The sequence below is a fragment of the Colossoma macropomum genome, unplaced genomic scaffold, assembly GCF_904425465.1.
Source record: "Colossoma macropomum unplaced genomic scaffold, Colossoma_macropomum, whole genome shotgun sequence".
In the NCBI taxonomy this organism is placed as follows: domain Eukaryota; kingdom Metazoa; phylum Chordata; class Actinopteri; order Characiformes; family Serrasalmidae; genus Colossoma; species Colossoma macropomum.
The window spans coordinates 28545582-28573569 of record NW_023494802.1 but is presented as its reverse complement, the minus strand read 5'-3'; the positions used below and the strand labels follow the sequence as shown (position 1 = coordinate 28573569).

Below are 27988 nucleotides of genomic sequence, written 5' to 3'. Positions count from 1 at the left end.
TATTTTCAAAAAGGTTCTGTATAGAACTATATACAACACATTTTTCGTCACTCTGAAAAACCATTTCACCATGGAAAGAACCCTTTAAGTATGCAAATGGTTCTTTGAGTGTTCATGGTTCTATATGTACCCAGTGTCTTTACTAAAGAACCCTAATGAAGCATCTTTTTTAACATTATTTTTTATTCGTGGGTCTTTGCAGATACAGGATTACAGACAGTTATATATGTTCCACATTTTACATCATAATCAGAACAATATTAGAGAGAAAAAGAAAAACCTTACATAAATATATATTCTCATAGTAATGATTAGGTCAGGAAGTACTTGTATCTTGTTCATAATTAGGAAGAAAACAGACACATACAACATGCATACAGGGTCATATTACTGTACATACAGATATTGAGATTGTAATTATTTAACCTAAAGAGTAATCTTTACATAGAAGAAGAGGGGGAGGGATGCTAGTTAGTGGGGAGACTTTTCAGCTTCTCAAAACATGCAATCATGGGATCCCACGTTCTATGGAATTATACAGAAGCCTTTCTAGATAAAAACGTAATCATTTCTAATTTAAGGAAAAGCATAAGATCGCAGAGCCACTGTGAGGTCTTCGGTGGACATGGAGATTTCCAATTAATCAATATCCTCCTTCCTGCCAAAAGGGATGCAAAGGCCAAGGCCTCCTAATTTGGAATTTTTGAATCTGTGTTAATCAACCCAAATAAACATAATTCAAAACTTGGCACAATTTCTAGATTGAATACTTCTGATAAACCGTTAGTAACTGCCAAAACAAAAATAGGACAAGTCCAAAGCATATGCGTTAGGTCAGCTTTATCTAAATGACAACGATCACATAGCTCATCTGTCCCACGTTGAATTTTTGCCAGTTTCACTTTGAAGTAATGAACCCTGTGAAGGACCTTGAACTGAATAAAGTTAATCCGTACACATGACAAAGATCTGTTGATTATGTTCATAGCTGATTTCCAAGTTTCTTCAGGTATAGTCAGATCCAACTCTTTGTTCCAAGCTGTATGAATTATCTCTAAACGAGTATTATGTGTGGGAGCAATTTTATTATAAATTCTTGAAATTAAACCTTTATTTATCATGGGTAATTCAAGAATATCTTCCAGGGGAGTTTTTGGTGGCAGGAAAGGAAAAAAAGAGCACTGATTACGCATAAAATTCCAAATTTGATGGTATCTGTAAAACGAAGAAGGTGGTAATTGAAACTTGACTGAAAGATCAGAAAAAGAAGCAAAGACTTCATCAATGTATAGATCTGCAAATCTACTGATGCCCTTTTTACGCCAATCATTAAAGACCCGATCCATAGCAGCAGGAATAAACAAATGATTTTTACAAATAGGACCAAGATTTGAAAATTCAGTGAGGCCAAAATGCTGCCGAAATTGGGACCATATCTTCAAAGTGGATCTAACAACAGGGCAAGTTGCAGAAGTCAAAGCGGGTAGAAGTAAATTAGCTGTTATTAGGGCTGAAAGCGAGGATGAAGTACAAGCATCGGCTTCCCAGCTACACCAATTTAACTGTGGGGATTGATGCCAAAGTACTACTATCTGCACATTAGCTGCCCAATAGTATTGCATAAAGTTAGGAAGAGCCAAACCAAATTCTTTCCTTTGTCGTTGTAATAAGCTCCTCCTGTATCCTAGAGGTTTTTCCTCCCCACACAAATGACAGTATAATACTATCTATTGTGCGGAAAAAAGCCTTATTCAAAAATACTGGAAGACACTGAAAAAAAAATTAACCATCTTTTTTAAACGTGTACTATTTTGTTTTATAACACCCTGTACATGCCACTCCGCCATGAATGGATTTTAAAAAAATGTATATGTTTGGGATACAACTTTATCTCAAAACTATCGCAAAACAGTGTCTCATTCCTATTCCATGTACTGACTTGTAGCTTTTAGAGGCATTAAACACTTGAGATGTCTGGTTCCTATCATCACCACTGTGAACAGTTACTCTGTCTAGACTGGAGCAACTCACATCAAACCCCTCTTCATCTTGTTTACATCTGGACAATTTCATTATCCAAAACTTTTTTAAGAATCTGTTTATTTCAGTTTCAGATGAGGCTGCTGCTTCTATCTAGGTGAGCGAAAAGCAATACTGTAACTTGTCTAATTACATTAGAGAAGAAAAGAATGGCTTTGGCAGAGTCCGTCACACATCCCCCATAAGACCTGACGTGCCACACATGAACACCTTCAACGTTACTCCAAAATGAGCCAGACTGTTTTGGTTTTCTATCTTGAACGGGAAGCCTGAAGCGTGCTGAGCATATGTTTCCATCTGCACGACATCTGTATGGACAATCACGGCTAACAAGCCCCCCTTCCCTTCCTTACCCATGCCGGCAGGTCCCGTCTGCTCCTGAACAGCCTGGTGGTGGTGAAGTCTCTCTCGTTCTCCAGCACGTACATGGCGGTGTTGAGTCTCGCCTGTTTGCCGTCGCGGTGCTGCCTCCATCCCAGGTACACCACCAGGCCGAGCACGACGAAGCAGAGGCTCAGCCCGAAGTAGCCGGCCAAGTAGACGGGCAACAGGGCACCCAGGCACTTCCCGAAGGCCAGCAGTACGGACACGGCGTGTCTCCCCGGAGCCTCCGCGGACGAAACCGAAGCTGAAGCCGAACCCGCATCTTCTCCGGCGTCCATGGCCACGTCTCTCTCTCCGCCAGACCGCTACTTTTCCCCGCTTAGCTCCGAGCTCAGCAGCGACGCCCACAGCTTACCAACGGACAGATGTTGAGAAGACCATCAGCACTTCAGCAAAAAAAGATTTACTGAAGATAGAGAGGACGGTTAATAAACAGTCTTCTCAGGCGAAGTAGCAGAGCTAACTGTGTTAAGACACCAGGCTGTCTGGATTTGGCTTGTATTTTATCTACGCTCGGCAAGTAGGGGCGTGTTTTGTACGCTGCAGCTCCTAGTTTGTGTCTTCAGAAGCTCAGCCCTCAGACTACAGAGCTTCACCAATTAGCTAGCTAGCCTGTCTGCGGAAAATAAGCTGAGTCTCGCTGGAGTGGGTAGAGTTAGCAAGTTAAAAAACATCCTCAAAAGTGCTGCTTCAGAGAGCAACAATAGCTAAAAGCAACTTTAGTAGGAGAAAAGAAGTACCAGATAAAAAATAAAGCACAGAGTTAGAACTGCAGTGGAACATCTTGGCAGCATCTCTCAGCACAAGAACTTAAAGAGCCGATAACCTACGTTTTTCCCCACTGCGGTCCACTATATAACATTAGTGTGGTCTTATGCACCAAGCACTGTGGTCATTTATTTATACGTGACCATTAACGAAGCTCGCTTTGTCAAATTAAACAGGCTGATTTTGTCACTGTGTCTTCAGACCTGTTCAGACTGGTTGCACTGTATGTGCTTCATTCAGAAAACATCGGAAATAGTCGTAGCTGAAACGCTTCAGTGTGAGTGGGCGGAGCTAAACCGCTGGAGGCTGAATAGGTGGATAAATGCAGATGTGTTGATTCTTGTGACATCACAAAAATAATAAATTCCGCATGTGGACTTTATGGACTGGGGAATAAATGGCTTGTTTTGAAACTAACGCTATATACTGCATCAAATTCTTTTTTTAAAGTTAGGAAAATAAGGATATCTACGATATGGGCCTTTTAAGTTTGTTAGGCGATATTCTCCTCTTTTTTGGGTTCTTTTGGTCTAAAATAAAATGCATACACTCATGAGAGCAACACAAAGTACACGAGATGCTGTCACCAACAGAAAAGAATGAAATGAAATTTAAAAAATGGGCAACTAAATAAATTAGTAAATAAATGGACGGAAAAGAAGTAGCAACTAAATGTGACTAAAATGGAACCGATGAAAAAACACATTCATCACAAAAGTGTCCGCTTAAGCAAAGTATCAAAAATGCTGAAAATAGCAAATCCAGAAATCCGATCTTTGGTTAAGCTGAAGTGCATGTGTAGCTACAGCGACACACTTGAGCACATCACGAGATAACGTGCGACTGCAGCCACATCCGTTACCGAGTAAACCTGAAGACCCTGGAGCGCAGTGTGAGCGGTCGGGTCTGTGTGTGCTGTGCCGGGGTGTACACAACCATCCCCCTCACTGCAGACCAGTCTGTGCCCGAGGTGTTTACACAATACAGCCATGTGACGAGCAAAGCTGTCAGAACTTTTAGACTTTAAAGCAGCCGAGTAAACACAGAGAGAGTGGGAGTCTCTCTGCCTCCAGGCCGCTGATCTGTTTATAAAAGGAGGGAAAATAGTTCACATAAATAAGTCAAACACGTATTGTACGTTCATTAAGTGTGAAGCGCAGTGTATTATGGTTAATCTATTCACATTACTGTGTCACTTAAAAAAAGCGGTGGAGGTTCCAGGCCATTTCCAGACAGACCACTTGTTTTGTCTTCGTCTTTTCTGGTGGCCTTGACATGAATAGCTTCCTGCCACTCAGTACAGCCAAATCACCATGACGTTCCCCTTATGATAAAGAACTGCAGCGAGAATTTGAGAATCTCACACACACATCTTTCTCATACATATATATGAGTACCAATACCACTGATCAGTTTGCATGTTTGACTTGACCAGACAAGTTAAAGTTTCTTCCTCTGAATCAACTATCAGAAGCTTAACTGTCTCACAATATCCCCCTTTCAACTGCGTAAACAGGAGAGAAAAACATGTGATTAAGAACCAGAAGCAGCTGCTGTTTTCAAGTAGTCTCACTGACAGCGCACTACAGTCAACTGGGTGCACCGTTTGTTCAGTGTTTCAACTCAATGAAGTGTTAAGCCAAATGCTTCCCTACTGCACACAGGAGAGGAGGCATATATCCTACCTACAGTTCTGTATGTATTTACGATGGAAGTAACAGACCAATAAGACAAAATGACTTGATTTGTTTTAGCATTTTCAATAACCTTGACATTAACTGTAATGACTTCAAATTTAAAGGCATCCATTGGCCACAGTCGCCAGTAAGCACACCTGCCTTCGCCATCCATTTCCAGATCCACGTGCCATACTTGTACACCGACACATCAGCATAGAAGTATCGCCATGTCATAACCACTGGCGATAGGCTTATTCGCAGCATAGCAGCGACGCCAACAGGGCAGTGGGTTCTTGCACTGGTACAACTTAATCAGGAACAGCAGTGATGCTAGCTTAACTCTGTATAGGCTTACCTTGTTGATGTAGATCCGTCATACAGATGTTAACCCTTGATCAGTGGTCAATTTCTGACCATAGGACCACTGTTGTCTGACTACTTAACTCAGTGACCAGAAGTTGTCTAAAGTTTCCATCATTGCCGTTTAGCGAACGTATTTGTACCTACACCAGCATACTGAGATTGGCTCGAGGGCAGGGGAGACAGTTAACATTTGTGCAAACACTAGTCAGAAACCATAATACTTATAAAAAAGATCAAATGGCCAATGCATGGGCATCAAAAATACTATATCTAACCTGCCGATGCTGCAGAACCGATACTTGTCCACATTGGTAGCGTTATGTACATCAGCACCTGTACTCAAAAGCTTCTCAGCACAAGAGGCGCTGACCTAGCTATCAGATCCTGCCAGTAAATCCATAAAGACAGCTACACCTTGTAATTGCATATTATATTACAGGTTCCCAAACTAGGCACTTCTGCCCACCTACATGCCTCATCATTTTATAAGTAGTTAAACACCAAGGCATCATTCCCCAATCTAGTCCCAGAACCCCCTACTTAATATTTGTCCTAATGCAGCATGGTGAAACTCCAAAGAAACATGCCCAGAGTAAGCACCTCCAAACAGAACTGATCCACTGAACTAAAGCATCCATTAATCTCTGATCATTTACTCACACTGCACAAGAGAACACGTTTTAAACATTTTATTGGAGGTATTAACAAAAAGATGCTGAGCTGAGAAGTATGGAATGTCCAGAGTTTGCAAGTCCATCAAGACCAAGAACCAACTGGGCAGCCAGGAAGAGGACACTTCTTCCGTCAAGGTGATGGCTGGCTTGGATGGATGTCGTGTAGACAGCTTCTTCTTAGGCGAAGGATGAACAGCACCTCTCCAGTTGGTCTCTGCAAGACTCACTGAGGGAAATCCAAGATGATCAGGATCCCAGCTACAGCAGACAGGGTGCTGTTTACTTGGACCTCTGCCTCATCTTTCTCCTTTTACGCTTCAGCCTACCAAAAAAAACCCCAACAGGAACCATAAGTTTTTGTGCAAATAAACAGGCTGAAGAAATGGACAGTCAAGAACAAGGGCTACATACCTGCGCATGCGCTTCTTTCTCCACTGAAGGGAAAAAAAACAAAAAAAAGGACACTTTAGGACATGCAGTACAGGACAAGACTTTATGCAGACACTTAAAGCTTTAGTTCCCACCTAGGCAATCAAACATCAGGAATACTCAAACCAGCACAAGGTATGTGCCTCACTAATGTTTACTGTAAGTATTTAAAAGAATAGTTCATGAAATCTACTCCACTTTCACCCCTCTTAGATGTCAACCAATGCATGGGACACAATTTGCTTCTTTAGTTCTGTACTGAAGCTACAAGGTAAATTTTGGGCAAACTTGTTAGCCACATCAGACTCAGTTCTGGTGGAAAAAACTGCTCAGAAGCCAAAGCTTCAGATGCATAACATGCCTTGGCTAACTACATGTGGGGTAGGAAGAAAAGTGCCTTCAGCAAACCATTTCTTTAAAAGGGGGAACTCCCGACTTTTCTTTTTTTAAATTCCACAAAGTACATCCTTTTTAGCTTTGGTGATGGGACCAGATGTCTTGAGTTAACACCTAAAAAGTTACCCCAAAGTTATTACATGTTGTTAGATATGCTGCCTGATGTCTGACAGTTCTAATGTGATAAATTTTGGCTTAATTTTCTAACCCATTCTAACCCTGTAAACAAAATAGACCCTGAAGAAAATGTCAAGTCGAACCTGAAGTTAACACTGCAGATAAAAACTCGTACGTGTAGAATCGCTGGTAGTTTGGGATGGTAAATAAAACGACTGTTGTAGACAGTACCCCTGGTTCCCATCACCATCACTTAAGAAGTCAGTCTGTAGGTTTTCTTACACTTAACCACGTCACATCTAACCACTGAGTCTTAACGTTTAAGACAGAATCAAAACCAATACTGAATCCAAAAACTTTGAAAAATTGGTGGAGCTTCCCTTTAAGCTAAAAACAGGCTTTAATTACGAATACGACGTAATATCCACACGCTAGTTAGCCATAGCACTCTCACGCTTCGTCGTAACATTTCCGAAATAAGCCTGTCTGCTTCAGTAGCCGTAGTGTTAATCAAATCTAGACAACAGCAAAGCAAACGTGCAGCAACTGTTAGGCCTACCTGCTACAGCGCGCGCCTGAGAATAGATAAATGCTAATGCTAACGAGCAAGCATGGCTAGCAGCAGCATGGTCAACACCAACTTTAATACCCCGTCTACCGTTTCCAGACGTTTAAAAACGTACATGAAAAGCTCAAGCTTTGTGTGCTCGGCACGTGAACTGGTGTTAACTGTAGTTTCGAAACGGTGGCGACTAATTTTCCTTAAGTCAAACTGCCGACCCTCCGCCATTTTCTTGCTCTTACAGAAAAACCTGCACCTTCACCAAGAAGCTGTTTGTGGAAAGGCTTGAAGACAACAAGACTCAGTACTCAGTCCTTAGATCCGTCACTACCTTTACACAGGAACGTAGTGCAACTGTAAAACCGTTAACATTTTAGCCGCAGCTAGTCTCTTTAGCGTCCAGGGTGGTGAGCTCGGTTAGCCGCATTGTTCCTAGCAGACAAGCTACCTGTAAAAACGTACAAATATCGACAGTAAAGCATCTACTTACCTTCGCTCTCATGTTGGAAGCGTTTCTGTAAGGAGAGAAAAGTTGAAAATATTAATGGATGGCGCTTAAACAGTCGTGATTAGTTTGGATTGTTCCAGCTTATCCCAACCCCTCAGAGAAGAACAGCTCTCCTCACCTCCACAAGCGAAGCAACGACTTCAAGAGGGCGTCATAGCGCGAAGCGCGAGCTTTTATACACCTTCATTGCGTCACAACGCGTACCACCGGCGGGAGTTTTGGGTAATGTAGTCCGCAGGGGTCACGTTTTCACCCGAGGCACTGAGAACAGCAAAAATCAGACGAGTCTTTAGTTACATAATAATAATACATTTATTTTACTGTTCTGTTTACAATGTTTAATTAGGTGAAACATAAATTTTGAAAAGCCTTTTTTTTTTATAAAAAACATTTACTGAAGTGTAGCCTAGATTGATCTGTGACTTTAGATCAGACACGCTCAACTATATATGGTCGTGTAGGGCCACGAGTTTTAGCAGTTATGTGAGCAGGAAAATAACCAAACTGTGCAGGACTGCAGCCATCTGAGACCGGAGAGCCCAACCCTGTCTTGGATCGATTAGTCTACCATTCGGAAGTAAAACAGAAAAAATTTCAGGCAAATTTCAAGTTACATGACAGTGCTGTGAAAACAGTAAATAATATTTGGAGAAATATCAATGAAGACAGTGTTTCAGTTCTTGTACCACTGGATTCAGCTGTGGATTTAGTGCCTCTGGGGGGGAAAGACAGGAACTGGGTTCCCTGGATGCACATTTTTAATTTAGACTTTAGTGTCTTGATACTGTTTACAGTACAAAAATGTCTTGCCAAATGAAATTTGGGATTTCTGTAAGAATATTATAACAGTATTAAACTTATTTCTAGAATTTTTTACTTTGGGAAATAATTTTTTACATTAAGTGAATTTATCTCACTATTTTGGCAGATCTTTTTTGTTCTTGTTGCTGTTTTAAGAAATGTGCTTGAAATGAGCGAAAGCATTTGCCAATATTGTAAGATAATATGGTTGCACTGATTTTTTAATAAAAGCTAAAGTAAAAAAGTTTATGTATTTTGGAATAGGTATAGATATACTGTACATTTGCACATACAGTATATCTAATTTGTATTTGTATGGGGCCCTTGGCTCATTGGGGCCCTAGGCTGCTGCCTACTTTTGCATAGTGCAAAGACCCCACTGCCTGGATTTAAGTGCTGCGTTTCACACACGAATCACATAGTTCTGCACTTTCACTCTCAATAACCAAATGTCTGTCCTAAAGATTTTTTTTGTGGAAAAACATTTAAAACTCTAACAAGTTTGCCAGCTAAGGCTATATGTAGACTAACGTATATGCATAAATGCTAACAAATTCGGCAGAAAAATGTTTAGCGGAAGCTTTTTTTCCCAGGAAAAATAATGTATTTACACATAAATTTAGTGTGACAGATTTCCTTCACATGCCTCTTACAACAGACACAATAGCAAAAAACATAAATAGCATAATGGAGAGGTACAGTTGGACGGAGGAGACAAGAACATTTTTAAAAAGAAATGCTGCCACTTTTCAGATCTTAGAAAGATGTCTAGAAATATGGAAGCATATCAGTAGTGACATTAAAACGAAAATGTCATATGTAAAATAGCAGTGTATTTGTATGTTTGCATATATGTAAGGTAGAAATGTCATGAAATGAAATGTCAAAGCTAGTACACTAAATGGCAAAAAAAAAAATGGCCATATTAAATATGAATTTTCATTTTGAGTTCAACGTTGCATAAATGAGTGAAAAATTTAAATGCAAACAAACAAATGTATTGCCACTTTACATAATACGTTTTCATTTTAGTTTCGCTACTGACATGCTTCCATACACCTGGACCAATTTTGATAATACAAGAAAAGAAAGGTCATTAAATCCCTGTACAAGCTAGTTATAGTGCTAATCAAACACTTTTCTGATTACCATGGATTACCACATTGCATGTACATGATTATTTACCAGTAAGTACAATTTTGTTTCATAAGGCCTCATGGCCACTAACTCCTCAGCCAAATAACAGACTGTGAATGGTTATATAGTGTTTGTGGACAGAGCAATAATATTCCAATTTTATCTCACTCTCTGACCTCAGTTGGGCAGTTCAGGTAATTAGTCCCAACAGGAATAGTCAAACAGTGCTACAGCTGCCCCTAGCCTGCAGTTTACTAACACAGGGTTAGATCTGTTGTACACAATTGTTTAAGACCTTTTATTAGTCATGGATATAAGAAGTCATAACCTCACATACACACTCACTGGTCACTTTGTGCCTTCTATTTACACTGATTGACAGCACTTCCCACATGGGTGCACTTTGTAGTTCTACAATTACAGATTGTAGTTCATGTTTCTCTGTATAATTTGTTAATCCCCCTTTATACACTTCAGAAGGACAGCAGTACAACACCATAGCGTAACAGCAAATAAAGTAAACTTAGAAATCAGACGATGAACGCTGTATTGGCCAATTTCATTTATTCATTTTACAATCGTAAAAAATGGCAGGATCATTTGGCTTTTAAGGTCAGACACAGGTCAGCTGCAAGGATAACACAAATGCCAAGTGTCGGTTTCTCATAACTGGCAAGTATAAAATGAATAATGAATTCTGTTTGACAGTAGCAAGACCAGACTACATCACAATCCAGCTAATAACACTTCCAATGTAGTTGCTTTCTTAAATCTACATTGCTGTGAAGCAGAGATCATACCAAAGTTTGAGCAGTTTTACATCTAAATACAAACAAGAACAGTTTTTCCCAATAGGCCAGTCACGCATTACAAAATGAAATCTGAAACAGGAGTCTCAGTTCTAGAGAAATAACTGGCACACTGCAGTAATGATACTTCGACAGTGCCGCCACTTTACTTTTATTTTCTGTGATTGCTTTTACAGTGACAGTTTGTTAAATAAGAGGGGCAAACGCCCCCACCCCCAACCAATACACACCTCCTGTAAACACAAGCGGTCAGTTTGTATCTAGCACCTCCTTGTCTGTAACCTCCTCTAGAGAGGCCTACCTTGAGGACAACCAGCCTGCATGAAGTTTGGGAACACAGATAAAGTGTGAACCCTATAGCTGTGTTAATATAGCTAACACGGAGGTATTTAGACAGATAGATGGCTAGGCCAGAAGGCTTCTCAGTGGGGCACGTCAGGACTGGCTTTGACGATTCTGTTCTTTGGGTTGTTCGCAGGACGTCTTTCTCTGTCGGTCAGTATAGCTGGCATTAGGGGCAGGAGGGGGCTACTTGGCTGTCTCGTTCTCCTCCTCCATCGGCTGTCCTGTGGCATTCTCCACTGTCTTGGAGGCCTAGAAACAACGGGCAAGTATAAAAAAAAAAATACAAATCTTTACAAATGCAAATGTTCTTTTAGAGATTCTTTACAGACCTCTGTAGCACCAACCTCAACTAAGAGTTGACCCAAAGTCTTTTTTCTGACCCAAATTGTTTTCTTTTTTTTTGTTTGTAGTGTTAACATTCCACCTTCAATTCAAAGTGACCCACAGAGACACAGAGATGTTACATATAAATAAATAATTTTAGATGCTTAGACTCAGCCATTCAGGTAACATTAAAGGGCTACAGTTAGCTTGTTTTGTACTGTATGTATGGTGTGTTATATGGCCTTATTTGTGGCATAGCAGTGAAACTAATACCTTAGGAAGAATTCCAACTAGTTTACTATTGTTCTCTCCATGAGCATTTCACTGCTTGTCAACCCACACCACTGATATGCTGACTGATGCTGAATCTTAATATGACCATACAACATGAACTAACATGGTAAAAAAAAATAAAATAAAAAAAGGTCCATTTTGATTTCAGCTTGAGATTACAGACTTTCGTTGGGGTCGAAATGGTAACTAACCTTCTTTTTCTTTTTCTTTTGTGCCTTCCGGCTGGCTGAGCTTTGCAGCAAGATCTGTAGAAAGCAAAAAGAGACACCATAAACCAACATAAAATGTCATACCGCTTTCATTAATACCAAAAAATACAATGCTGGATGACAATGCAACATCATGAGACACCTTTGAACCCTATTAGCTTCCGCCACCACTTACCTTGAGCTCAGGATCCTGCACCTCATGCTCAGACTTGTAGAACTCCGGCTCAAAAGGGCCGCTGGTGATCCTCAGGGGGCCATTGGCCATTAGAAGCACGGTGAATTTAAACTGTGCAACATATTCGCCTAAGGAGAGAGAAAATTGATTGTGGTCTTCATGCTTGGATGGCCTTTCTACGAATCACAGAGCAAAAACTGCATTACTTTGCTGATGACTCACCTTCCTTCTCATGCAGGACATTGAAGGGCTGCAGCAGCTCGTGCTTGGCACATTCTACCACTCCCAACCGAGCCTTGCTCTCATCCTCAAATGCCCTGAAATAGTGAGAGATAGAGTGAATGAGAGATAGAGTGTGAGAGAGGAAGAGAGAACAGTCAAAAGGTGAAAGACAGTAATGATTTATGAGTCCTATGTAAGACAGTATGGATAAATTGGATTAGGTTTGTGCCAGATATAGTATTTCTCATTAGAGAAGGACACTAGTTGCAAATAAAAGGCAGGAAAGAAAACCTGCCCTTGGATGCTAATAAGTCCAAAGTGAAAAAATATCTTGAGGAAGGACAAAACTGAGCAATTTCAGATGCCTTTGTAGAATGATGAATAAACCTTTACTCTGTCAAAGCTGACAAGCATACAACAGCTAGCACACTGGGATTTAGGTTTGAGTCCCAGCTGTGCCATGTGCTGTCATGGCATGAAATGAGACATTATGTTAGCCTATGATGGCTCTTTCATGCATTCTGAGACCATCCAGAATGGGAAAATGAATGAATTAAATTCTTCAAAGCTCAAGTATACCTAAGGGTGAAGGGCATGGCGTCAAAGCGTCTCTCCACCTCACTGAAAAACGCCCTCGAGGTCTTCATCTTCAGCCCATACTGCTTGCTCGGGTCCCGTTTGTAAACAGTGGTCCTCTGTCCTGAGTCTCTAGCCTGATTAAAGAGGAAAACATTTTCCAGTGTTAGAATCATGAACTTAGACAAACTTTACAGAGATATCAGACACTGAAATTACTGGAGCTCACCTTCCCCTCTCCAGTGCTGACCAGCACGTCCACCGCATACACTTCATGCACCTCAAACTCTGCCTTCTCATGATCCTTCCTGAACAAAGAACGACCGTTTAATGTAAATGTGACACTCATACAACAATTCAACCATTAGACTATCATGGCTAATAAGAATTGAAGTTCACTCTTTATCCTGATCACCAAAGGAAGTGTTGGATTATGTTAACATTAGGATTAGATCGAGTTAGGTTGAGGGTTAAACCAGAAACATGCTGCCTGCAAGTATGCAAATGCTTTGAGCTACACAAGTACAGTTTTAATGCTTTGCTAGCACAAGTTGCATTCTGAGCATTGCAGCAAGGGGTGCTATAGCATCAGCCAAGGCTGGCAAAACTGTATCACCTGCAGGCTTTGTCTAGTCAACTCATGGCTGACCTGGTTTACTCATGTAAACATTGATACATTGATACCTTTTCATTGGAATAAAACAAGTAAAACAGCAGTGTCTACTATCTATATGCTTAACTGTTGTGGCTATTGGAATAACAGTTTATACCATTTACATTCTGATTTGTCCTATATTGCCCCTTTGGGTAATGAGCATTTCAAGTGCCACCGTAACATGAGAATACATGTTGAGTCTACACCACAGCAGGACTGTGCTTTTACAATTTGTTGGCCAGGTGTTGTTCATTTGTGTTCACATGCTGATTACGTCTCTCTAATTACTGTTGGGTACAGTAAATTCAATAGATACTTAGCTGAATGTAAGTTAAACGCTCTGCATATGCGTGTGTTTGTGCGCATGTTAAACTGGCTACATCTACCAGGATTTTGTCTGTTCCATTCTGATTGGATTTCTGCATGTCCAAGTGTGTACACACTTCTGTTTCCCAGGTTTATTCAGTTCGATAGGCAACTTTTGCAAGCAGTTGCCCAGTCTGTGTGTCATGATGAGGATTTTGGAGCAGGATAAAAGTTGCTAGATTGAAAAAAGTTTGTGACTGTCACAGCATCTCATGTTTCAAATTTATAAGAGAAAATTTATATAGATAGTATATAGAAAAAGGTGTCCCGTGGCCATACTTTGGACAATCCATCAGCATAATGCATACGATCAGTCAGGGCCAGCTATAGCTTCCAAATCAAGATATCAAGAGACAGTCAGTTTGATCAGAGGTGTTGATCCATACCAAGTTATCTTTGAATCCTGACTATGTGTTATTACACGCAAGAATATATCCAGGCATCTATAAGTAACTTGTAAGTTCTGCATCAGTGTACACACTGCAAAAGCGTCAAGAATACAAATCAGGGTTGGATTCTATAATTACTGGGTCTGTGGAAGGGTCAGCGATACTCTTCCACACCTAACCGTCCTTCACCTAACCGTCTACCTGCGTCAGACTAATGAGAGCAGACTTTGGTAATGTTATGAGGAGATGGCTGAACGTTTTTCCTGTTTTTTCTCCCAGTCCAAAGACTTCTCCTTCACTGGCTTCAGCTCTTCAGCCTGTTTCCCCCTACAGCGCTGGACAACTAGGATGCTATAAAAGCTTCTTGTGTTTTGTTTTTTGTTGCTGTTGTTACTACAGCCATGAAGATAGAATACATTAGATTAGAAAAAGTGTTACTGGATGAAAAACTGCCAGCCACTAATTTAAAGCACCTGTCAGCTATGTTACCATAGAAGATTTGATTTAGAACAACCTACTCCCATTAAATGCAGAGCACAGCTCTGCATTAATATCATCCAGTACACAGAACATCCCTCCTCACCTTTGCTGTTCTGTGGGGTTCTGAATGATGGTCTTCTCACCATCAATGACGTGCTGCTTCAGCTGATGGGACAGCATGCCTGTGTAGAAAGACAGAAGGAGCACTGATAAGACTGATGAGACCAACGAGGCGCTTTTCACGCCGCATCAGCGCCTGGCGGCCCAGTTTAATGTGAGCGGAGCTTATTGAGGTGCGCCTCACCCTCGATGGCTGTGCACTTGAAGGACTGAGTGATCTTGTTCCAGGCCTCAGTGACCTGAGTGTTCTGAAAGAGAGACAGAAAACAATCCACCAGTCTGACAGAGAAAATTAACAACCATGTAACAAAGAACAGGAGTAGACACACTAATACTCTATGAGTCAGCTTGTGAATCTCAGAAGAGCCTTCTGAGGTGAATTAGAATGAAATGTAAAAAGAACGCAAATTACATTATTTCAGTGTTGCACTTGCTTAGTGTAATGGAATACAAAGCAAGGGCCAATTCTACTCCCAAAGGGAGGTTTTCTTATTTCTTTTGGTTTTCCTTTGTCAGCGTACTTTTTTGTGATTCATGCTGTGCTTTTCTTGGATTTCACTCATGTTTTCTATATTTCCCTCTTTCTTGTTTTCTTTTGTTTCACCTTTGTGATATTACTGTGCATCACTGTTAAATTTTGATGCTTTGACTATAATAAATAAAGCATTTTTTTTTTTATTCCTAGGAGCTCTAAACTTTAACCACTGCATGACCCAGACCAGACGAGTTATATGGCCATGACTCTTCCAAATTAACTAGCTTGGTTTTTCTGTCAGGACACTTCAGAAAGCGGATGATTTAGAGTCAGTCTCTTCCATGAATTGTGAAGAACTGCTTTTAGATCAATAATACCACGTTCTACCTGAGCCCCCTCACCTGGTTCCCAGGCTTAACCAGTCGCAGAGCTGCCTCAGCACAAAGGTAAGCCGCTTTGATCACATCTGCCTTCCGCCCTGTCACTGGAGCTTCCTGAATTAAGAGCAAAATACAGTCACATAAAAACAACATAGTCATTAAGGATTGACCTGCTTAAACATGCCTACTAAACCTAGTAACAACCTGTTGAGCTGAATCAGATATATTAGAGCAGGGATAATAAACTGTGATGGACTAAAACCCTGTTATGAGACGCAATACGCTCCTGTGGTAATCAAAGTAGGCTTTCACATCAGTTACTTTGATTACTTCATATACTCATAAAGCACTAAAATACACTGTGTGTTTTTGTCACATTGGATGCCAGTGGTTACTAGCTAGAAATTGTACATAACTCAATATTCGTGCTATATTGTGCTGTCTACGTCCATAATTGGACTATCAAATAGATATATAAGTTGTAGCATGAGCATTGCACTAGTACAAACTTACATGAGGAATCAGCCAATTAAAACCCCTTTGAAAGAGTTGATAGCTAATAGCTACACTCAAAGTTTATTAGCTGCAAGTTATACTAACTTATTCCTTACTGGCTAAAACAAAGGGAAAACGCATTGCGGAGCAGTTTAGGTTTGCTGGCATGCCATGTCTCTTCTGATGTAAAAATCAGCGTAAAGCCCTCCAGCAACGTAGCTGGATGCCACTAGTTTAAATAAAATTGCGTCACTTGTTTAAATGCTATTTGGAGCAAGATTTTAGCCTGGTCTATAAAAGGTGGGACACAAAGTCAATAAAGATCTCAAACTCAAACGATAACAACAGCTGTGACTGTTGGCACAGGGAGGCTACATGTGCAGTGGACAGGCATTCCCACACTGAACCTAGCTGACCAGCACACTCCTGTGGACACCTATTTTTTTATCAAAAGGAACACTATTGAAACCAAAAGAGAAACAAACCTTGGTCGCACCAACAACAAGGCTGTGAGCTACATTGGAGATGAATCCATCCACATGTACTCCAAGATCACTGCACAAACAGGTAAAGAGATAAACCTTCACATACAAGTTCATAAAACCAGGCTTATGTAATTAAAATAGCCTAAAAAAAAAAAGAATGGATCTAAAAAAAAAGAGCAGAGCCTTACATTTTAACCAAGTCGCCTTCTTGCAGTGTGTAATCAGGATCACTCTTCAGAGGAGAGAAGTGGCACACACAGTTGTTGACGGACACACATGTTGGGAATGCAATCCCTGTGACACAGAAACACAACTTTCTTGAAAATCACTGATTATCCAAGAATAAAAAAGCAGGGCAGGGTTTCCCAAAAGCATCTTAGCACAAAGATGATTCTTAAACAGTAGAGCAAGTATCACACTGAACACTCTCTCTATCTGTTAAGATTATCTTAATACTAAAATGCTTTTTGGGCCCTAACAGGTCACTATAATCATGCCATGTGAATTGATCAAACACACCAAGCAAGCTGCTGGCTTACCTTTCTTTATATCCTTCTCCTTTTTGAACACCTTGCTGGTCTCAGTGGTGATGAGAGCATCTCCTTTCTCGCACAGACTGACCACGGACACTCCAGGCTTGGCTGCCTCCACTACGGCCCGCAAAGCCTCTGGGGGGTGGGGGGAGAATAGGAGGGTGAAGGAGACAGACAGAGAGCGAGAGTAAGAAACACACATCCCACACAAATGAGTTATTATGGACAAGGAACATGAACATCTTTCAGTACACGTCCTGTACTGAGCCAGGTGATGAGGTCAAACACTGCCCACACAAGTTTAAAATGGCGGTTATGTCAAGCAAGCCATAACTTACAAAGGCAGAAACAGTTCAAGAGCTGGACAGTATTTAGAAAATTCAACAACCAAATATTCCCAACATCAAAATATTATATGATCATTAAGTGTGTTAATAAAATTAATAAACCCATGTTTTTTTTTTTTATTTGAAACACCCTACTTAAGTTTTTGCCAGTCAAAAAAACAAAAAAAAACAATTAATAATGAAATTAATATTTTCCCACATAATGTACGCAGTGTAAGTTTTTAAATCTCAAAAATACAACAGGTGAATACCAATATAGTATAGTGCCAATACATAACAGCAAATAACGTTTCCTCCTTTTGTGTGGAAAATAAAGTAAAAAGTGTAAACTTTCACCCTCAAACATGTTATAGTTTTAAAGACAGTCTAACTCCTCATTTCATGTGGAAACACCAATAACATTATTCCTAAGTGTATCTAGCTGTGACGAAGCTTAAATCGGCTTCCTATTCGAATTTTCCCGTTCCACCTTAAATGGTGCAGCACTTCCATTCTGGCGCCTCAGCCTCAGGCGACAGATTGTAACCGCTGCATCATTTAAGGTGGAACGGGAAAATTCGAACAAGAATCTGGAGAATAGGAAGGCAACTTGAGCCTAGTCTGCGAGCCTAAAACCCCATTCATTCCCTGTGATAACACAAAAGCGTAAACAGGCGGGAACGATAACCGAGCTGACTAAAAATACGTTACATTCTGGCATTATTATCATACCCGTATGTCTGGCCATAACTTAAGTGTACGTATTTCACATATATTTACTTTAACTTATTTACAGTGAGTTCAGTGTTTGTGTGAAGAACATGGCCAGCCCGCTCTGCTCTCTTCACATGCACACTCACACACACGCTACGCCGCGCCATGGAGCTCAGCTAACATGAACCTGCTAGCTGACACGTTTTAAGAGAATTATACACGCCGTATGAACACATCAAAACGGGATTATATTCTGCTGATAAAAAGCAGGGAATTCCAAAATCAAAAACTGCCAGTGACCGTCCTCTTTCTAACTAATCTGTCCTGCTGGTAGCGAACAGACAGACACGCACACATGGCCGTGCAGGCGCTAAGTTACAGTCTGAGACTCGCTTCACATCGAGCAGCTTCACCTCCAGCTTCAGTCACACTTACGGTTCGCTATGTCAGCGCCCATTTTGTATTTGGTGACGACCAGGTCGTCGGCGATGGTCTGCTCCTGCTGCTCGTCGTCTCCTGACATTTCTTCGGTCGGTTGTTGTACGGCGAGGAACTTTTCTCTCTGGGCTCTAACCACGCTACATTCACACACTCGCGATGTCCGACTCGCGAATGAATCACTCTTATGAGTCGGTTCCTCTCAGAAGATGGATCAAGCTGATTCACAATGCCGACTGAATCAAGCTGCATCCAAAACCACGTAACGTTACTACTGTATTACAAAAACTAGACCAATTAATGGACTTCTGTCGGTCGTGTACTATTTAGTACTATTTTATTATTTAGTCTGGTAGTATGCGGTTTTGGACGAAAGTGTTTTTGTAGCATCTACCCATTATTTACAACATACCTTACCTAATAAAGTACGAACAATGATATTTCAAACATTAAATGAAAATTTCTAACTAAAACTACAATGTATGTTTATTATGTTATGATGTATTCTGCAGCACACATTACACAAAGCCTAAATATGATCGAAAGGGTGAAGAAAATAAAAGCTCATCATATCAGCATCTGAATATTAACCTACTCTGTGTATATGTAATAAATACATTAACGTTACTCAAATTGACTAATTTGTTCTTCTGTTTATTATTGTTTTCCCTCAAAAACTCATTCTGTTCAAAATAAAGTTGAACAACATGAGTCAAAGTTAAACAGCCTCGTCTGTTTGACAGAATTCACGATTTTATATTCTTTTGAAGATGTTGTTCATCATTGTTTTCTCACTACAATACCCAGCATGCATTACGCAAATATATCCTACAACCGCTGGGCATGCCTGTGGTGACAACAAATCCTGACTGCTAGCCTAGCCTTGCTTATAAATACAACCTTACTAACTCACTAACTCTTACCTCGACCACTGAAGAAAATCACAAAGAAAACAGCGACTCTGTCTTTATTCAGCACAAAACTGAGACAAGTTTTTCCCCTTTTAGCCAAAACTAAAAGCGGAAGTAAGGGGACTAGATAGGTAAGTTAGCTAGTGTTAGCTAGGAAGCTATGCTGCGAACTTTAGCTTTTAGCTTGCTGTCCTCCTCGCCTGACTCGTTGTTTCTGTGGTAAACCAGTCTCTCATTTTGATGATGATTTGAAGGTAGTTACTACACTTATATGCCTGTTAGCAGTGACGACGGCTAAAACACCAAGAAAAACAGCCCCCAAAATCCACCCCAAAGTGGCCAGTTTTTCAGAAGTCCCTCCCACCTTCAAAATGCATCGTCAGAAGGGGCATTTCCTACTCTTTAAAATCTCACTCTAGAAGCTGCTGTGGCACCGCTGTATGATACAAGCATGTTTCCAGCAGAGGTAGCAATGGTTAAATTTTTTATTTTGACTCGAGTGTCCCTTTAACCTCGTATCTATCCACATATTACCATTACAAAGAATAGCCTCCTTGATTACATTTTTTCTGTTGTGCGTTTGTGCTTTGTACATCCAGAGTCTGGTTCCGTTGGTGAGTAGAAGCAGCCACAGACTCGCTCGCTCAACTGAATCTCTTTGCACTATGAAGTGATCAGAGAGTCAGCTTGACCTTTGAATCAGTGACTCGTTGAATCGGAGGTTCCAGTCAACGAACCTGAAGAATCGGTTCAGTAAACTGAATAGAGCTTCCATCTATCGCTCACTACCAACCCAAGATGGCTGCGCCCTGTACGCATTTTCAAAATATAAGTACTTCCAGAGTGGATGGTCGAAGGTCGATGTTCAACCTTGACTCATGTCGTTCGACTTTATTTTGAACTTTATTTTATTTACTTTCTGAGTTTTGAGGGGAAATACTACTACTACTACTACTACTACTACTAATAATAATAATAATAATAATAAACAGTAGGACAAATCAGTCAAATCAGTAATGAATTTATTACATATACACAGAGTATGTTTAGATTCAGACGCTGACATTTTCTTCACCATTTCCATCACATTTAGGCTTTGTATCAAAACTAAAATATGACATTTGAGGTTTAAAACACTATACAAATTTTATATTTTATTGACACATTCACAAAGTATATTGAATACAGAAAATATTCATACTTTCCAAGAATATGAAGTGTAAATATAAAATATATACAAACATTGTATAAAACTTCAAAAGAAAGACTGAACTTCATGCTCAGGATCCTGTCAATTGGCCCTCACTTGTGACCCTTTCGTCTTCTTATTCATGGAAATTTTGGGCCCAGTTGCAGTATTAGCACCCAATGCTTGCATTGTTGATACAGCTTGACACCACTGATCATGAATTATTTAAAATGTCCTGAGAACCCTGGTGAATAAACCAGCTGCTACAGTTCATTGCTCATGTTTTAACTGCTCTTCTATAGTCAGTCAGTATCTGTAGAGTTACGTGCATACAGCATCAGGTTTGTGGAACAGTCTACTGTGCCAGTAGTCAGGGTTGTCAAAAGACGTGTTGTCATTTTTCTCATCTACTCCAGCACACCCACCCCTAAAGGCCCTAAGATTGGCTGAATGTGCCACTTCTCCTGACAGTTTCCTCCCTTTTGCTGGGATGTTCTGATACTCCACCCGATCTCTTGATATATGAACATTCCCACACACACCCATATCCTCATACTCATCTGGCTGACAGTTGACAGTATTGTTCTCATTCGCCTTGCAGCTTATTTCCTTGGTTGAGTTCATCTCCAGTGCAGGTAGCTTGCAAGTGTTCTGATAAACTTCATCTTCTGTGGGCTCTTTCTTTTCCTTGCATGTACTGCTGGGGTTTTTGTCTTTCTCATCTGAGCTTGCTGTCCTCTGGACAGACTTTGGCTCTGTCGTTATATCCATGTATTCATACTCCACCACAGCCTGCTGTGGTGGTCTCTCATCTTGAGCGACTCCATCCTGAGCAGTGTCTTCAGAGGTCTCCTTTTCAGGCTGGTCTCCTTCATCATCTCTGGCTACAAGGACAGGTCTTTCCTGGCTTGCAGCCACATCTAGGCGGTCTTCACCATGAGAGTCAATACACTGTACAGGCTGTTGCGTTTGTATCAAACCCTCTTGTGGTGAGTGGTTGTCACTGCAAGTCAGAGGATCAGCATTGGCACCTTGCTTCCATGGTATGGTGGAGGTGTCAGTGCTGTCTCTGAGTAAGCGGGGGAGCACAATGGGCTGTTTGGTCATCAGCTCATACTCCTGCGGGGGGTCTGGGACTGAAGTTAAGGGCAACAGTTGACTCCTGGTGTTCCTCGATGCTCTGCTACGTGGAAGACTAGATCTGGAACTAGATCGAGCCACCAGACCATCTATAGGAAAGGAAACAAAAAAAAAACAGCGTTTTGAATTTGCATGCAGTTGCACAAATCCAGTTTTTTGCGTAGCTAAGTTTACAAATACAATCAATACAATCAATATGTTTTTTTTTCAGAGCTGTGTGAACACATTTTCATATATGGTCCTATATTGGATACATCTAATATGTGGCGAGGAGACTATAGGTCAGGTTTTTATTCGATCAGGTTTTTAAACTCACAAGGACTGAACTGAATACCCCCTCACACACATACTCTACACTCACACACACACACACACACTCCTCTTTTGATGCTCTGCTTGCACTATCTGGAACATTGCTGCTAACACTGTGTTTACACTTTGCTCAAGTACTGTGAATATCCTACCTAAGGAACTGCTGTGTTTACATATGTTATCTGACTGCATAAACTCACAGATCACAGCATGTTAAATAATCTTTGCACCTTATTCTCACTACCTCATGCCCAGAAATGAGTGCTGTGTCGGCGCTGCACTGTCCTGTCTGTTTACTGTGTCTAATGTCTGTTTTATCATATTTATTGTATTGTTTCTAGTTTAAATTTTTTGCACACTTACATCTGCACGTTTGCTCTTTGTACTGTCTATTTTGTTCCATGTTGCACCTTGTTGTTTCTGTAGGAACATAATTTCACTCCACTGTGTATTTGTACATAGATGGAATCACAATAAAAGCCTCTTGACTTGATTATAATGACATAATGTTCCTTTTTTTTCTCTGCACAGCACACTTCACTGCACATGCACATATCACTGTGGTCATTTAGTGTCGGAAGCGTGTTAGCAGTGACTAACTGCTAACTAAAATATGCATATGCACGCCCTTTCAAGCAGAGGTGTATTCACACTAATGATCAACATGTGTCATTTACAAACATAAAACGTCTATGCAGAAAGATCAAATTTGAAATTCAGAACTAAACAGTATGGCTTGAGATGTAAAAACCTTGAAAATCAAAATACAATAAAAGATGCTTCAAATCGATCATTCTGTGAGGACAATAACAACAAGGCTTCACCTCTTTCTGAGCTGTGGACACTTCTGGGCAGAACATATCCATCAGGGTCCTCCTCAGCCACCTGCAGCCCCGGTGAGAAGGGGTCAGATGCTACGGACACACAGTTGGATGTGTATGCACTGTCTCCTCGACTGTGCCCCCTGCGCAGGCTGCCTGTTTGAGAGATGATCTCCATGTCCAACATGGTGCCCCTGCCCTCTGAGCTTTCAGATGTGGTTCTCGCTGAACCCAGGCGTTTCCTTTGGGACCACAGCTGTCAAACACAGAAACAGCAGTTACTGACTGCAGTCCTATAATAATAATACTTTGAATCTAAGACATACTAATTTGCTAAAATACAGTTGATATACTAACATTGTTTTTGACTGTAATTAAGCATAGTTGTACAGCTATTTTGAGGCCAAAATTTTGCCTGTACTTTTGTCCAATTTTATAGATAATAGTATGTCATGTAGTTCCAGAAACCACAGATAAAGGTCTATTTGAACTTTGCTAACAACTTAGATATGCAGTTTATATATGCTAACTGGGGGCTAAGAACCTTATTACTTGTTAGCTACATTAGCCTCATAGCTCCAGTAAAAACCTAAATACACAATAGTCGCAGGACTATCACTTCAAGTTGATAGAACCATACCAGATCTTAACAGATCAGACCTGTGTCCTTCCAGAATCTTGTAGCAGTGAGTGTAAAGTATGTGATATATACTAAGTACCTGTCTGGAGTCATCCCCAGGGTTTGGGGTCATGGGCAGATATCCCCCTGGTACAGACTGGCCTGAGCCACTCTAAAAGGTGAGAGAAATAAATACCTTTTTTTAAAAAACACTGAACAATTGTACAACTTTCTCCGACCTACTAAAAAAGCACAACACCACTCAGATAATGCAGCACCAAATTCTCACCCTATAAGAGCCAATTCGCAGTCGGGAGTGGCTCCTCGATGGTGACAGGTGGAGCGGAGGAGTGGCAAACCCATCATCCAATACTTCATCATCATCGCTTCCCAGTTCAGCCTCCACCAACTTGGGCTCTCGTGAATGGATTTCATCTGCTGAAGTGCTATTTCGATCATTCTGTGTTGACAGACATGCTCACATAGTAAGTGTGATTGCAAACGTCTGGGGTTATAGTAAGTGTAGGAAAGTGCACTAATTTCTCACCTTGACAACAAGGTAACGGGGTGGATCCCTTGCCATTCTGGTAAACTCGTTTGCCAGCTCTTTAAAGGTAGGCCTAATGTTTTCATCAATCATCCAGCCTGAAAAGAAATACATGTTTTTTGCTTTGATTGATGCCCTCTTTTATTGATGTGCCTAATATTTATGTTCTCTGTTTATAAAGCGTCTTTAAGTTACTGAAAAGCCCTGGCACTATACAAATATAACTTATTATTATTGTAAGCTCCTGGATGTCTGATAGGGTATATGACTTACACTTGACCATAACCATATAGACGTCGATGGTGCAGATCTGCGGCTGAGCTAGTCGTTCTCCTTTCTCCAGCAGACTTGGCACATCATGGGGATGCATGGCTGCATAGGGCTCTGCTCCATGCGACATCATCTCCCATACTGTTACTCCTGCAGCAGCATAAACAAACATGAGCCCAGGACTGATCACAGAGATGCAAAGTTTAATTAATTTGATTATGTGTGTGATGTGATCCATAGTACAAAAGGTGCACAACAGATGCAGAGTCTTACCGTAACTCCAGACATCACTCTGATGAGTGTATCTCCTAAACAGGATACTCTCTAATGCCATCCATTTTATTGGAGTCTGAGAGCAAAAAGGGCCAACTGATATAAACTGTAATATGACATTATATAAATACACACACACACACACTTACTAAGCATCTACTCTCATTGTCCATTTTATCAGCTCCACTTGCCATACAGGTGCATTTTGTAGTTCTACAATTATAGACTGTAGTCCATCTGTTTCTCTGCTTGTGTTGTAAGCCCTCTTTTACTCTCTTCTTCAATAAATGGCCAGGACCAGGAGCAGGTGGTCCTGTGGAGGTCCTGACATGGTGTGGGTGTGTTGATTTGTGTTGCACTGGTACAAATGGATTAGACACAGCAGTGCTGCTGCAGTTTGTAAACACTGTCCACTCTATTAGACACTCCTACCCAGTTGGTCCACCTTGTAGATGTACAGTTTGTCCTGGTCATTCTCTAGTCCTTCATCAGTGGTCACAGGATGCTGCACCCAGGACACTTTTGGTTGGATATTTTTGGTTGGTGGACTATTCTCAGTCCAGCAGTGACACTGAAGTGTTTAAAAACTCCGGCAGCACTGCTGTGTCTGATCCACTTGTACCAGTGCAGCACAAACTAACATGCCACCACCATGTCAGTGTCATTGCAGTGCTGAGAATGATCTACCACGCAAATAATACCTGCTCTGTGGTGGTCCTGTGGGGGTCCTGGACAGGGTGAAAGGAGGCTAACAAGTATGCAGAAAACAGATGGACTACATTGACTAAATTGATAATGTTTGTTGAAACAAGGAGGTGTTCCTAATAAAATGCTCATTGAGTGTTTATTTATACACACATCTTCACACTGAGGCAATTTGGCTTATTACATCACATAATAGGTGGGAACAGTGTAACTAGTCAGTCAGCGGCTATGAGAAATCCGAGCAAGAATCTGGTGTGCTCCACTGAGAGCATAAAAAACTGAGCATGGGGTCTGCAAAATGCATTCCCATAACTACTGACTGACTAATGATCTGTTTCTACCCTGTGTGTGACATAATAAGCCCTTCTACAGCATCTTATTTAAAAACCACATGTTAACTGAAGAGGGGTAAGTGATCGATACCTTGTGTTCACTATAGACATATTTCTTATCATCTGGATACAGCAGGTCTGCAACACCGAAGTCTGAGATCTGCACAATGTAGTCACTTTTCAGCAGAACGTTCCGAGCAGCTAGATTCCTATGGACCATGCGGTGCTCTTCTAGATAGTACATACCCTGAAGCACAGACACACAGACACACACACACACACACACACACACACACACACACATACATTTCTGATCAAGATGAAAGTCACACTACAGCATTTAAACTAGCATTTTAATGACCTGTTCAAGACAAATGATGCCACCATCTGACTTTAAGAACCCTTCCTGTCCTTTTTAAGTGTATGTTCAAAGCAGCAGTAAAGACTGCTGTAAACAGTACTGTACTGTAAACCCCAGCCATCTGACCTAGCATTGCTAGCCAGTTTAACTCTGTTGAACTGATGGTTATATTGCTGATTAGCAATATTAATGACCACCCTTTGGTATCTCACCTTGGCTATCTGCACACACCAGTTGAGGAGGCGCTGGGGGTCCAGATTGTGCGTGTTTTGGCGGAGGTGCTGCAGCAGGGAACCCTGAGTGCTGAGTTGAGTTACCAGCTGCAGACTGGGCCCAGGACAGATTCCCAGTAGACGCACTATATATGGATGATCCAAACTGCCCATGGACAACATGTGCTGTGAGGCAGTGAGAGAGGAGCTGATATTAATAATATTATTAATTAATGGGTGCCATGGATCACTCTGTTTTGAGTCTGCAGTGACTGCCAGATACTGAGATGTGACAAAAAAGTTACACAATATAAAGATTTTTAGAGAACCTTTTTATAATGGGTAAAGGAGTCCCAGGACAATGTCTTCAGAACAGAAGCTTTATGAAAGGTATCGCATAAATGGGTTTCCTACAGACGTGCTGTAGAACTCCAAAATGACTCCAAAGTGCCCTGTAGATCTTTTTTCAATAATCAAGTATGAGCGAGTGTCTTACATCAGTAATCTCAGTGAACGTCTGGCGTCCGCTGCGGTCTTGGATGGTCTTTATAGCAACAGGGATCTTCACAGAGTCCCCTTCAGGAATCCAGGAACCCTGAGGATGAAGGAAAAGATTAGACGTAACCACAGACCAGAAACTGTGTTCATTTACAACTAAGCAAGGATAGAAAAAAAGACTACATAGTCTGATGACATACTGATACAAGGCAGCCCTACTTAGATTAGATTGTACTTTGCCTGTCTACTGTCTTGTGAAAAAGACTCCAAGGCCAGAGAAATGCAAGGCCACTACACACTGACATTCTTATGCTGTCAGTTTTAGAATGTTCCAGAATAAGAACTGATAAGGCAAATGAACCAGTAAGAATGATGGAGAACATCTGCCAACATTCACCAGGTATGGCTCACCAACATTTGTGTTTGTTGCGGAAAGTTAAGTCAGGGTGCTCTGGCCTTTTGATATACATAGAGCACACATACTTTAGCAGTGTGTGTTAATTTCAGACATGAATGTAGTTAGACCTTGTGCACAGAGCCAAAGACTCCAGATCCCAGAAGTTTTCCTTTGCGCAGTTCTGAAGGTCTGAAAATTCGAGCGTGAACCTTCGTCCCCTTCTCACCAGGATCCAGTGGCTCGATACACTGTGGAAGAAGAGAAGGTCAGGCTACAGGCAATACGCAAGGTCAGGCTATAGCCTTTTGAGTTTGCTGGCTATACATGTGTGTGCACTTTTGACTGCATTGAGTTACAAAACTGGTTGATCATCAAATCACCATCATAAAAATGTTTGATGTGTATGTTATGTAGATCACAGGATATAACTGCAAAACGTCCGCACTGCTTTCCGTCAAAGCATCATCTCAATGAAGAAAAATCTTCAAACTGTATTAATAACTGCAGCTTATTTCTAGCATCTATTCTCATGTATTTGAAGAGCATGGACTTAGACTCAACCTTTACAGATGAATCTGCCTCAGATGAATCTGCACACACTTGCCAATTGTCAAATCATCATTATTTTCCTGGACATGTGTAGTATATACATTGTCTAGGCATATTTCAAAATGTATGAATTTCTTTCTGCCTTTGATTTATCCAAAATTAAAATCACCAAACTGCTGTATAA

The 27988-nt window shown here is 40.9% G+C and overlaps 3 protein-coding genes and 1 long non-coding RNA gene across 6 annotated transcripts in view; all 4 read right to left on the bottom strand.

Annotated features, from left to right (window-relative positions):
• esyt1a (extended synaptotagmin-like protein 1a) overlaps positions 1 to 2960 on the bottom strand; it is a 29338-nt gene extending 26378 nt beyond the window's left edge. Inside the window, exon 1 of the mRNA XM_036591451.1 lies at positions 2394 to 2960. Within this exon, the coding sequence (XP_036447344.1) occupies positions 2394 to 2702 (309 nt within the window). The 5' untranslated portion in view covers positions 2703 to 2960. The remainder of the gene's footprint in view (positions 1 to 2393) is intronic.
• Positions 2961 to 5908: 2948 nt separating this feature from the next.
• LOC118822541 lies at positions 5909 to 8102 on the bottom strand. Its single transcript, XR_005008459.1, has 4 exons — positions 8039 to 8102; positions 7903 to 7927; positions 6320 to 6342; positions 5909 to 6230 (listed from the first exon to the last, which is right to left on the bottom strand). It is a non-coding gene; the product is annotated as an uncharacterized LOC118822541 (long non-coding RNA).
• A 2296-nt stretch (positions 8103 to 10398) lies between these two features.
• Positions 10399 to 18861, bottom strand: pa2g4b (proliferation-associated 2G4, b). Its single transcript, XM_036591808.1, has 13 exons — positions 18666 to 18861; positions 17197 to 17325; positions 16846 to 16951; positions 16658 to 16727; positions 15699 to 15791; positions 15007 to 15070; positions 14806 to 14884; positions 13042 to 13120; positions 12816 to 12949; positions 12237 to 12331; positions 12015 to 12142; positions 11822 to 11875; positions 10399 to 11261 (listed from the first exon to the last, which is right to left on the bottom strand). The coding sequence occupies exons 1-13, from the start codon at positions 18751 to 18753 to the stop codon at positions 11196 to 11198; spliced, it is 1185 nt and encodes a 394-aa protein (XP_036447701.1). The 5' UTR covers positions 18754 to 18861; the 3' UTR covers positions 10399 to 11195.
• A 1723-nt stretch (positions 18862 to 20584) lies between these two features.
• The window catches only part of erbb3b (erb-b2 receptor tyrosine kinase 3b), a 32859-nt gene continuing 25455 nt past the window's right edge, over positions 20585 to 27988 (bottom strand). For all 3 annotated transcript variants that reach the window (XM_036591383.1, XM_036591385.1, XM_036591384.1), the window contains 11 exons: positions 27384 to 27503; positions 26857 to 26955; positions 26361 to 26546; positions 25879 to 26034; positions 24751 to 24826; positions 24481 to 24627; positions 24208 to 24305; positions 23950 to 24120; positions 23761 to 23832; positions 23045 to 23297; positions 20585 to 21997 (listed from right to left, as the gene is read on the bottom strand). In XM_036591383.1, the coding sequence (XP_036447276.1) occupies positions 21090 to 21997; positions 23045 to 23297; positions 23761 to 23832; positions 23950 to 24120; positions 24208 to 24305; positions 24481 to 24627; positions 24751 to 24826; positions 25879 to 26034; positions 26361 to 26546; positions 26857 to 26955; positions 27384 to 27503 (2286 nt within the window). In that variant the 3' untranslated portion in view covers positions 20585 to 21089. The remainder of the gene's footprint in view (positions 21998 to 23044; positions 23298 to 23760; positions 23833 to 23949; positions 24121 to 24207; positions 24306 to 24480; positions 24628 to 24750; positions 24827 to 25878; positions 26035 to 26360; positions 26547 to 26856; positions 26956 to 27383; positions 27504 to 27988) is intronic.